General features: G+C 53.2%; 1 protein-coding gene across 1 annotated transcript; it reads left to right on the top strand.

The window, feature by feature from the left end:
* The first annotated feature begins 203 nt into the window (after nt 1–203).
* LOC144250441 (zinc finger and SCAN domain-containing protein 5B-like) lies at nt 204–6,438 on the top strand. Its single transcript, XM_077793282.1, has 5 exons — nt 204–300; nt 550–839; nt 4,555–4,755; nt 5,491–5,617; nt 5,753–6,438. Exons 1-5 carry the CDS (start codon nt 204–206, stop codon nt 6,436–6,438), a joined length of 1,401 nt encoding a protein of 466 aa, XP_077649408.1.
* The last annotated feature ends 6,251 nt before the right edge of the window (nt 6,439–12,689 follow it).

Below are 12,689 nucleotides of genomic sequence, written 5' to 3'. Positions count from 1 at the left end.
TGGTCAAGTAACTCACCCAAGAAGACAGGGCTACATCCTCTTCCCCTGGCCTGACTGGAGCCTCCCCCACCAGGACTCCCAGGCCTCGGGCTATCCCCTGGCCCCTGCGCCCCTGCACTCTCCCTCCACTGCCTGCCTCCCTGACCCGTGAGCCACCCAGTTCACACTGACCTCCTTGACCTTCCCTAGGCTGATCAGTCAGCATGCTGCCCCTCGTCCCAGTCCCGCTGGGCAGTCCCGGACCCAAGGGGACCTACGGGATGTTCTCAGCAGCCAGGACGGGCCTTGGCAAGGCCAGAGGTGGCAGGACAGTAATTAGGACAGTGTGGACTAAATGCAGGTGAGACGGTGACAGCGTTGGGCCAGCACCAAGGGCCTGGGGCCGTGTGACTGAACCCTAGGTGACCTTTTATTAGATGGTACTTTTCAGACAAAGGGCCAATTCCCAGTGTTGCATGCAAAGGAAAAGTCACAGGAAATTAAAACCAGGTAAAAGAAGGCCCCAGGACGGCCCTGGGCAGGATCAGCCCTTGTCTTCACCGTCCCCAGGAAGCCCCAGGCCCAGCTTCAGCCCAGAGAGCTGGCACATGGTTTTTATTACATTCCTTGCCTCGCGGGACGTGGACCCCATCCAGAATCTGAAGAGGATCTCAGAGCTCTGCCATCTGTGGCTGAGGCCCGACCTGCACATGAAGGAGGAGATCATGGACCAGCTGATTCTGGAGCAATTCATGATCTCCATGCCCGAGGACCTGCAGGTCCTGGTCAGGGAGAGTGGTGTGAAGAGGTGCCGGGACCTGGAGGACCTGCTCAGGAGCCACAGGAAGCCCCAGAAATGGGTGAGTGCGGCCTGCGCAGGGCGTGGGCAAGAGGGCAGCAAGGGTCAGCCGCCAGGCTGACTCCCTCATTGGCTCTTACCTGAGGAGGCAGCACCCCAGGAGGATGCTGGGCAAGGTCTGGGGACTTTTGTGTTTGTCACAATGGAGTGGGCAGAACTACTACCTGCATCTGATGGGTGAGGCAAGCGAGGCTGCTAACCCCCTGGAAGACAGGGGACGGTCCCTAGAGCAGGGTGGCCTAGCCCCAAAGGTCAGCTGCTCCAGGTTGAGGAGTGGGGGGAGGGGGAGGGGGCAAGGCCGACCTTAAGGTGTTGACCATGACATGTTGGAGTCCAGGGGACAGCTTCTCACTGTCTCCGGTGGCCAGTGTCTGCTGGCCATGGATCTGTGGCTGGCAGGGCAGTGACAGCCTTTGGACTCCATGAGGGTCCATCACACTGGCCAGCAGGGGTGTTGGGTGAGTAGCAGTCCATTGTGAGTCCTGCTTCTGGGGGATCCTAGCAGCTTCCCTGGCCTTCCCCACCAGAGGCCACTAGCTCCCTCATTGTGATGAAGTCTCCAGTGTCTTCCAGGTGGCCTCCAGCTGAGAAGCACTGGAGTGGGTGGGGTTTACACAGGGCACCTTCCATCACGGTGGCTGTGTGCGCCTGGATGCTTTGGAGAGGGAGGAAGGGGGTGTGGCAGGAGCAAGGGTCGCAGGGTCTAGTGGAGTGTGCACACTCTGCCCCACCATGGGGTAAAAGGTTCAATATCAGGGAGTCTTTATAAGTGGACACAACTGCAGTTTAACAGGGAGTCAAAGGAAGACTTACAGACCAATTAAACTTACCAGAGTTTATGGGAGCAATTATGAACAAAACTGAGCAGAGTAGGAAGTGCAGTTGTCTGTGGGTATCCTTGGGGACCTGTGGTGGATTGTTAAGGCCTGTAAACAAGTCAAAATAACTCCTGGTATTTTGCCAGAGAAATATTAAGAGTTCGTAAACAAGTGTGTATGGTGCCTGGCAAAATGCCAGAGGGAGTGGTCTGAGAAGTAACAAAAGCGAGCCATTAAGTGTGCAGATTCCTTATTGGTTGACTGATGTATCTAGTTTATGCTAATTAGGATAAGCTGTGCAAAATGTATAAATACCTCTGTTATCCTACAATAAAGGGCTCCTACTCCGGCTGTATCAACATACACAAGCTGTTCGTCACCCCGCGGTATTCTGCTGCAGCCGGACCCTGGCAGATGGTGGCCCGTTACGGGGAGCCCCGGGACACTCAGGGTAAGTGATGAAAAAAAGCTGCCCGTCCATAGATAGGACGGGAGCAATCTGCTCGTCCCTAGGCAGATCGGGCGATTGGAAAAATGGCCATTTCAAGAAAATGGAGAAGATTGATACAGTATGTTTGTGTCTTGTTTTGTCTCAGTGTATTGTATTGTCTTTATGATGAAAATATGGAAGGGATGAAAAGTAAATTGATAAGGGAAAGAGACACCCTAGTGGAACCAAGAATAGTTAGGGCATGTGTTGATAAAAGCCCAGGAACTCTAGTTAGAAAGAAGAAAGAAGTTCAGAAGAAGAAGGATTATCAGAAAAAAAGTTGCAGCAAAAGGCTATTACTGAATACTTTTCGTTACCAGAGGGTGCGTGAATTGTTGCGGCGGCTGCCACCTGCGGGAGCGGGTCATGGTGCAGCAAGTACTTTGCAAGCGGCAGCAGCAGCCAGCTCTTCCACTGCTGGGAGCCCAAATCCAAACCTGTGCAGGGATACAGTTTGAGTCCCAGACTCTCCCCAGGGCCATCTGGGGCTGCCCAGGACGCTGCAGGCTGAGGACCCACATGTCGTCCCTGAAGTTTGATCTTTTCCAAGGCTGTTAACTACAATGGTTCTCCCACACCTGGAAGCTAAAGAGTAATGAGCACTATTAAGGCTTATTTCAAATGTAAAACACCTTAAGATAATGTACTAAATTGTTCAGAAGGTTGTTTTCTTAGTGAAATGATACAGGATTTTCTCTAGCCATCCGGAGTTCCTGCCTTTATCTCAGTGCCTGTAAAGACAAAGGTCGAAGAATTTCCAGTGTTGCTGAAAACCGGAGGAGATCTCGGCTGAGAAACGGAGGAGACTTCGGACCAAGCTAGCTGCCTGCAGAACTTACCTGGACTGTGATTTACCTGGACTGTGAGTTAATTTATTGAGACACTGCTTTACCTGAACTGAGACAACAAACTGTAATCTACAACAAATTGTAACTCGGTATCTTTGCAAACGGTGTCATTGCTGGTATAATTTTTCCAAGGGCTTCTTCCATGGAGCCATCAGTTGCCTTTTTATTGTAGCATTTTGTATCCTCCCTTTCTGTTTGTAGCAGGTTATTTATGGTGTTTCTGTAAAAACCACTATGATCCTTATTTAAATTAAGCAAAAGGGGGAAATGTTAAGGTCTGTAAACAAGTCAAAATAACAGCTGGTATTATGCCAGAGAAATGTTAAGAGTTCATAAACAAGTGTGGATGGTGCCTGGCAAAATGCCAGAGGGAGTGGTCTGAGAAGTAACAAAAGGGAGCCATTAAGTGTGCAGATTCCTTATTGGTTGACTGATGTATCTAGTTTATGCTAATTAGGATAAGCTGTGCAAAATGTATAAATACCTCTGTTGTCCTACAATAAAGGGCTCCTACTCCGGCTGTATCAACATACACAAGTTGTTCGTCACCCCACAGTTATTCTGCTGCAGCCGGACTGCGGCAGTGGATACCCCATCCTTGGTATGGGATGGGAAGGGGGAGCTTGGTGTGGAGGTACTTTGGTGGTCATGGTGCACTTGGCTAATTGGTTAGAGCACCTGACTTTGACCTGAACTTAGCTCAACCATCCTTAGCACAAGGCCAGTTCTAAGCCATGGCCTCCCGCTGAGTTTGCTTGACAACTCTGGCACTTCTGCCCTGTGGTGGGGTCCGTGGGACATTCTAAGGGCGACCTGAGAATGGGAATGGTAAGCTTTGATAAAATTGCAGAAATTGCTCCCATGAGGTCCAGGATGTCAGCCTGGGTTACAGGGGCTCCCCAGCTAGCGAAACGGGGCCTCCACGAGGCTCCAGTCTCAGGGCACCATGTCTCCACCTGTAGCCAGGTAGACAGGGACTGGACTGTGCCAGGTTGAGATGGAGCAGGTCAGCCCAACTTGTCAATTTTAAATTAGCATTTTATGTTACTTTTTAAGACAGAGACAGAAAATAGGTAAGAGACCTGGGGATGGTGATAAAGTCATCTTGCCCCAGGGCAGGGTGGGGAATTTGCCTAATGATCTGGAGATGCTTGTTTTTTTTTTTTTTTTTTTTTTTTTTTTAAAGAGAGAGTGAGAGAGGAGAGAGAGAAAGAGAGAGAGAATTTTTATTTATTTTTTAGTTCTCGGCGGACACAACATCTTTGTTGGTATGTGGTGCTGAGGATCGAACCCGGGTCGCACGCATGCCAGGAGAGCGCGATACCGCTTGAGCCACATCCCCAGCCCTGGAGATGCTTGATATGATGCTCCAACTTCTGGCTTCTCCTGGGCAGAACCCCACAGTACTGGGAGGACCCCCACACCACAGCAAGGGCCGCTGGTCCAGGTGGCCATGGAAGCCCTGGCCCAGGGGCGGGGCACTTCTGGAGAGAGCTGGGCTGAGGAGGGGGAGCCATTTTGGGTCCTTACTGGGTGTCTGTCTGGTCATGTCCCCTACAGTCCGTCATTGTTTTAGAAGGACAGAAATTCCTCATGCAGAATCCGGATGCTCAGATGCTGGAGGCCGTGGCTGGTGAGTCAAACAGCATGGTGGGCTTGACCAGCAAGTGCCCATCCTCAGTCAGCAAGGCACCTCCTCCGAGCAGAGAGCCCAGCCAGGAACTGCATAACCCCCAGGAGGGCCAGAGACCAGGACAACAGGTGAGTCAATGCCCCCTGGGGAGGTGGGAGAAGGTACCAGAGGACACCGGTGTGCCTGAGAGATGCAGAGTGGGCTGGACCACACTCCATGGCTGACAGAGGTGCTGGCAAACAAGGCTCTTGACCTTCTCCCCGTCCAAGCTATTGGCATTCAGGGTGTGGGAGAGCGGTCCCTGAAAATAGGGCTGGGTCTGCCTGTCATGGCAAGTGGGCTGGATCCAAAAGACCCTTTCAGGGTACAACTGGCCACAAGGACCCAGTTTCTGAAACTTATTAATTCCTTATTGAAGGCGTGGTTCTCAGCCAGGGTAGTTTTGCCTTCCTCGGGGTAGCCGGCCATGTCTGGGAACTTCCTTGGATTGTCCTTGTGTGTGTACATGGGGAGACTGTTAGTGGTGTCCAGCAGGTAGAGACTAGGGATGCGGCTACACACTGCACCAGAGCCCCGCACCAGGAAGAATCACCCAGCAGTAGTGCCACGTGAGGGTTGGGAAGACGGGGGTCAGGGACAGAGAGGAGCCCTGAGGAGGAGAAAGCCCCTGGAGTGGGCCTGGTGGGAAGGTGGCTGGTCCCATCAGCAGAGGACCTAGGAACTCCCCGAGGTCGCTTATTTTGGCCATGGGGTGGTCCAGACAGCTCCACCAAATTTGGAAAGGTTGGATCAGAGCAGGAACAGACAGATTTCCCTGCTCCACCCGATGTGACCTGTTGGCAATTCTGTGTGCCCCTTGACAGGGTGAGGAAGTCCTGCCAGAGCCGGTTCCTGCCCAAGTAGACCTGCAGAACCAGGGAGAGGATGTGAAGGAAGGTGGAGACCTCCCTGTCCAGGGGTCTCCCGAGCCTCAGCTTCCGCAGGGTCCTGGTGAGTAGACTGGGAGCCCCACGTGCCATCTCGGGGAGCTGGGGACTTCCGCACCATCAGCATTCAGTTCCCAGGACTCGGGCATCCTGGAGAATGCTCTCTAGTAAGTGCTGTGTGTGTTCCTTCTTCCAGCAGATTCTGTGAAGAAGCCCCAAGAAGTTTGTAGTAAAAATGAGCACACTGGCATCCCTGCCCCCCTCGCCGGGCAGGGAGAAGATGCTCCCATGGAACGCCTTTCCAAATGGCAGAGACGTTCCCAGGAAGCTTCACCGGATCCTGGCCCGTTCTTGGGTCCAGCTGGGGTGAATTCAGTAGTTCCACCCAGCACCGCGCCACCTGCGGGCCCTGCGGGGGCAGAAGCCGCGGGCGCAGCTCGGCACTGGTGCGCGGTGTGCCAGAAGAGTTTCGCCTACCGATCCCAGCTGGGCGTCCACCAGCGCTTTCACACCGGGGAGAGGCCCTTCAAGTGCAGCGAGTGCAGGAAGGGGTTCATACAGGCCTCAGACCTCCGCGTGCACATGCGCATCCACACCGGCGAGAGGCCTTTCGAGTGCTCCATCTGCCACAAGCAGTTCACGCACGAGTCCACCCTGCAGGGCCACTGGAGGGTCCACACCCAGGAGAAGCCCTATGAGTGTTCAGACTGCAAGAAGCGGTTCAGCCACATGGGCAACCTCAATGTGCACCGGCGCATCCACACGCAGGCCAAGCCCTACATGTGCGACGTGTGCGGCCTCGCCTTCCGCCAGCTGGGGACCTTCAAGCGCCACCAGAAAACGCACAAGGAGATGCCGCCTGCGCTGGCCCCCAGCCGGGTCTAGGTGCAGGCTCCCCAGGGAGGCGTGGTCATGCGGGAAGATTCGAGGACTGTGGTCGGCACAGGGGTCATCTGGAGGGACATGACTAGGCTCAGATGTTGGGGAACTGTGCACCACGACGGAGGGGTCAGGCGAGCGCTGCCTTCACAGAACCGGGTTTTGCGTGGTGGGAGGCGGTTGCTAGCAGCAAACCTTGTTATTTGGATAGTCGGAACTGTAACTGGATCTTGTTTGTTTGTTTCAAGGGATTGAATTCAGGGGTGCTTAACCACCGAGGCACACCCCCCAGCCTACCCCCTGCTATTTGGGGACCGTGGCTTGCTAATTTGTGAGCCCCCTGCCTGAGCCTCTCCAGCCTCCCTCCCCACTTCCAGGAATTGGCGATAGACTCCAGCAGGTGGCAGCAAAGGCCTGCTCCAGCTCCAGCTGGTTCCCCTTAAAATCCTGGGAGCTTCCAAACAGCAAGTGTCTTCCTGTGACACCAGGGGGTGAGCACCCTTCAAAAGGAAAACTCGCCGGCAGTGGGACGCCCACTTGTAGGCTCCACCGTCTGCCTTTTTTATTGACTTTGACTTATGTAGAAACAAGTTTCTGATTACCCGTAATTACCGGCTAATCACTTTGTAGCCCATTTTGATTTCTTGTGTAATTGGGGGGCGGAAAATGTCATTATTCACACATTTTTAAAGGTAACAAATAAACTGTCACATCGTTTTTTATTACCTCTCCCAAGGTCAAAGGACTTTTTTAAGGTTCTGAGAGCAGAAAGACAATAAAGATAAAAGTGGAAAACAAAATCTTTGAAGTGAGTTGCTTGGGAACGCAGGTAGAGGACCAAAGAAGAAGAGTGAGCTTCTAGCTGAAGCTGAGCACAGCCTGGGAACAGGGATGGGCTGCTGCCTGTCCACCTGTGTCTTGGACTGCCTGCCGGTCCAGAACCCCTCCTGCACAGTAAGGCAGGGCTCAAGCCCGTGCGCTCTTGAGCTAGCTGCATGGCCTTGTGTTAAACAGGATGCTCTTGCTGAAACTAAACACTCAGTTCCCAAGACTCGACATACAGCAGGGGCAGGCATTTTGAGAGACTTATTATCCACAATCAATGTCCAAAGATTCTGACTCAGATATTTGCTTTCTCTCAATGCATTCACTATTTTGTCTGTGTTGGAAAAGGCCGTGGTTGTTAAATATTCAAACATTTGGGCTGGGGTTGGGGCTCAGCGGTAGAGCGCTGGCCTAGCACATGTGGCGACCTGAGTTTGGTGCTCAGCACCACCTCTAAATACATAAAAAAGGGTATTGTGTTCAACTACAACTAAAAACTCAACATGAAGAAATCCAACATTTAGTGTATGTTACACAAAGTCAAAGCTTCCTTGAAGGGAGACCTGGTGCCTCAGGACAGGGACAGGGGCCATTTCAGGAGCTGTTGTAGGACAGACGTGGCTTTGGTCAAGGTCCTTTTTGGCTCTTGGAGCCTGGTCTGTAACATGAAAATTCACCTAATCCACATCGGGGGCTTGGCAAGGGGATGCTTCCTTTTCTGGCTGAACCTGCCCTTGTTGGCTGTCGCCCTGTTGGACCCCAGAGCAGTGGGCTGCAGGCGACTTGTTGAATGAGGGTGACCCTAGCTAGAAGCCCTGCTTGCTTGTGTGGTCAAGTAACTCACCCAAGAAGACAGGGCTCCCTCCTCTTCCCCTGGCCTGACTGGAGCCTCCCCCACCAGGACTCCCAGGCCTCGGGCTATCCCCTGGCCCCTGCGCCCCTGCACTCTCCCTCCACTGCCTGCCTCCCTGACCCGTGAGCCACCCAGTTCACACTGACCTCCTTGACCTTCCCAGGGCTGATCAGTCAGCATGCTGCCCCTCATCCCAGTCCCGCTGGGCAGTCCCGGACCCAAGGGGACCTACGGGATGTTCTCAGCAGCCAGGACGGGCCTTGGCAAGGCCAGAGGTGGCAGGACAGTAATTAGGACAGTGTGGACTAAATGCAGGTGAGACGGTGACAGCGTTGGGCCAGCACCAAGGGCCTGGGGCCATGTGGCTGATCCCTAGGTGACCTTTTATTAGATGGTACTTTTCAGACAAAGGGCCAATTCCCAGTGTTGCATGCAAAGGAAAAATCACGGGAAATTAAATGGGGACAAGGTTGGGAACAAAAAGGGGTTGTTGCTGATCATAAGCATAAGCCAAAACTGACCCTGGACCTAGGACAGACGTCCACATCCAGAGCACGCTGGGCAACCAGAGGAGGCCAGCCTCGCATCCCCTACTGTCCCTGCTGATAGGGGCAGACAGATGGAGTGGTGGGAACATGAGGTCAAGGCCCACTGTGCGGACCCCCACGGGCTTGATTTTCCAAGAAGCCATTCCCCTGCAGCCTGCCTGGCTTACGTGGACAGGTCGCATTCCTCAGTAAACTACCTGATATCTGCAAGGGAAATGCAGGCCTGAAATAATGTGCATGAGAGGAACCCAGTTACCCTGAGGGGAGCCTTTTGTAGCCCTGTTCACAGACCAGATCCTGAAATTCGGGGAGATAAGGCTTACTCCTCCTAACCCCCAAATCTAGAAGAATCTCTGGTGAAGCATTCCATTAGAACTGGTCAGCACGGGCCCAGGTGACCTAGACTGTCAAGGCAGTGGGCACTTGAAAGTCTGATGTCAGTCAAAAGTCAAGAGCTGGACCTGGCAGGACTCTCTGGAAACTTCTCTGGGATCCGCAGTAAAACTGGAGCAAGGGAGGGGCCCCTGGTCCCTCTCCTCTCTGGGAGGACCCACGCTCTCCCTGGAGAGTGTCCCCTTCCCTCTTCCTACCCCTTCAAGCCTGTTACTCTGAGCCACTTGCCGATCACAAGAATTGGGGTTTGAGGGGTGGGGACTCTCCACAGGGCCTGGTCTCCAAGAGGCCCCGCCCTGTCACACCAGCAGCTCCTCCTGCACCTCCAGTTCTGTCTTCTCTCGCTTAAAGCCCACTCTGTTCACTCTTCTTTTTGTTACTGTTTGTGGATTTTATTCTTCAAAATTGTGAGACCAGAACCAGAAGGAAATTGGTGAGGCCTGCCCAGGACCAGGGACTCAGGTTCTGTCTCAGGACTCTGTGCAGGGCCACATCAGAGGTCACCTGCATGGCTTCCAGGCTGGATGGCCAGAGTGCGGACAGCTAGATGATCTCTCACTGGGTGTGACCTGGGGGCCTTGATGTCCTCACAGCTCCCTGACGGCAGTGCCCACCTGGCACTGTGTGGGAAGCCAACCTTACGGGTGACTGAGTTACACTCCCCAGCTGGGTGCTGAGGCGCTCAGTCACAGAAATGGGTGTGTCTTGCTACAGTCCCATGGGTGCAGCTATGCTCACCTGTTCCTTTGTAATATAACCCCTTCCCTGTTTAGGATAGAATCTTCCATGGAAGTGCCTTGTGTGTGTCCCCTTCTCTTACTGTGCCCTTGGGTGTGGCCTACCTAGGTGTCAGTCAACCTGCTGACAGTGGACATCATGAAGACAGACTCAGCCCCCTGAAACCTGACCCCTTGCCTCATTTGAATAGCTTCTCCTCAATAAAAGGGGTCACCATGTGCTCTTGCTCTCTCTCTTTCTGCAGACCCTTAAGGTCAGAGGAGCCGTCACAGCGACCCCAAAGAAAAAGGTATTTGTGTCTCTTGTGTGGTTATTTCGTGCAGCCCAGTCAGCCCAGTTTAACTAGAGTGACCCCTGAGCCTTTTAGTCGTGAGAACAGAAACCCAGCAGCACTGTCCTGGTGGGAGTCCCGAGTCATCTCTGGAGTGTCTGCAGAGCTGTACTCACAGTGGGTGCTGCTGGGGCTGCTCTCCCTGGTGCTTACACCCTGTGAACCTGGGGCAGTGTCAGGCTGGACGCTGGCTTGCGGGAACGCAGGGATCAAGGGGCAGAGTGATATCTGTGGACTAGGAGGTCCTTGCTCCTGGGGGAAGGGGCTGGGGTGCTGCACAGGGGGAGTCAGGGAGGAAGCCCCCAGATGTGTCACCCCCCCCTCAGAGGTGGGGTTTCAAGTTTTCTTTTGGAATTTTAGTTGAGATAAAGTCCTGTGACAACACACCAGCTGAACCATTTTGTCCTTGTCACCCTGTGCCACAGACCTGGAGAGCTCTGGGTCCTGCCAACGCCGGGGCCCTGCCCCACTGCACACTGCCTTCCCGGGATGGAGGCCTGGTCAGTGGGTCATGCCGCCCGTTCCCAGCTGCCCGCTCACCGTGGTCCTGGGCCCTGTTCTCCTGTGGGCAGTGCTGCCCAGACCTGCTGTCTGCTCCTGCTGCTGCTCCTGGGAGTTTGTGGCCAGGGGCCAGATGGTCCCCCAGGTGGTTGGAGGTGAGCGGTGGCCCAGGGCTGTGGCCCAACCCTATCGTCTTGGGGGAATGTCTGTTGAAACCCGCTGCCTGTTTTGGGTCGGGTTGGCCTATTGGTTGTGGGTTTCAGGGGTCTCTACAGACTGGGTACCCACCCCGGGTCCTGTGCCCCATTTACAGGAGCTTCTCCCTCACCACAGCCCCGTTTCACTCTCCTGGTTGTGTCCTCTAAGGCAAAAACTGCAACTTCCTAAAAACATTTCTTTCTAGCCAGGCATGCTGGGACATGGCTGTAATCCTCAGACCCCAGGGGCTGAGAATGGCAAGTTCAAGCCCAGCCTCAGCCACCTGCAAGGCCCTAAGCAACTTAGTGAGACCCTGACTCCAAAAACAGAGGGTTGGGGCTGGGCTCAGTGCTGAAGCCCCTGGGTTTCATCACCAAAATGGATGCTCTCCCCCACAGTTCTGCCAGGGTTCACCAGTCAGTGTGTTTGACCTGGGCGTGTGCTGCCCACCCACAGCCCTCCTGGCCCTGGCCATCACTCCCTTCCAGCCACTGTGGATCAGCTGCCCTTCCGCGTTTCAGAGAAGTGGACTGGTGTCCAGAGAGCCTCCCTGGGCGCCGTAGCCCCAAGTCCTGGCCCAGTCCCCCTTGTTCCTCCCATCAGGGAGCGGGCCCTGGTGGACATCTGGGCTGAAACGCGGCCTTGCAGGGCGCACAGGACCCTGCTGGTGGATTGGGACCTCCACCCTGCTCAGCGGCCCTCCTTGATCAAAGTGTTGTTTTTCTGTTGGTATTTGGTTTTATTTTTGATACCAGGGATTGAACTCAGGGGTGTTTGACCACTGAGTCACATCTCCAGCCATTATTATTATTATTATTATTATTATTATTATTATTATTATTATTGAGACAGGGCCTCACTAAGTTGCTGAGGCTGGCCTTGAACTAAGGATCCTCCTGCCTCAGCCTCTGAGCTGTTGGGATCACAGGGGTGTGCTCCTTCACCAGGCTCAATGTTGTTTCAGTCTCTGATGTTTTACACACTTCTCTCCTCACTGTTCTTTTCAGTTTTTTGTTTAGTTTGGTGCTTGGGCATGTTTTATTCCATGTGAATTTTAGAAGCTGCTTAACAAATTTCATCTGACTATCCCATTAAAACCCCCCTTTTTTGTTACAATTGTATCTCTAGTAACAGAGTTATTATTCTTTTTCTTTGCAACTTTTTTTAAATCACGTATTGCACAGTAGCCCTCCTGTGTTACACGTCCCATCAATATTTGCTGAAAGAATGAATGAATAGCCATAACCGTGGGTGTGGTGGTATCCTCCTCTGTCATCCCAGCAACTCAGACTCACAACTTCCTTTCCCTGAAGAGGCTGGTGTTCTCCAGCAGCAGGGGAAGTAAATCACCATAACCCGCCTCAGGCACGTGAGAGGCAATCCTCCTTCAGGGCCCCTGTTCACGTTCAAGGCCAGCCTGGGCAACTTCGCAAGACCCACCTCAAAATAAAAAATAAAAAGGGTTGGGGATGTAGCCCAGTGTAGAGCGCCCCGGGTTCAATCCCCAGTATTAAAAAATAAAAATAGAAAATTATTTTAAAAGTAAAAAAACGGATTTATTTTAAGTGATACATGAAAACGTAACAGTCGTGCGTATCAGAGGGTGACTGTGAGGTGTCCATACATGCACACATGGTGGAGTGCTCAGATCCAGTTGAACACAGGCACCTCCTGGGACACCCGTCACTTCTGGGGGGGTGAGACGCCTTTGTTGTAGCTTGATGAAGCCACAGTGCAAGGTCCTTATCAGCGCCCCAGAGACTCTCCTTCCAGCTGTAACTTGGTGGCCCTTGAGGAGTAAGGGTTATTTGCTGTTCTGGAAATATGCCTGTTACAAATTGATAACTGGAGAAAACCCCAAAAACCAAAA

This window comes from Urocitellus parryii, chromosome 15, assembly GCF_045843805.1.
Source record: "Urocitellus parryii isolate mUroPar1 chromosome 15, mUroPar1.hap1, whole genome shotgun sequence".
Taxonomy (NCBI): domain Eukaryota; kingdom Metazoa; phylum Chordata; class Mammalia; order Rodentia; family Sciuridae; genus Urocitellus; species Urocitellus parryii.
The sequence above is the reverse complement of the archived record's forward strand: the minus strand, read 5'-3'. Positions and strand labels throughout refer to the sequence as shown.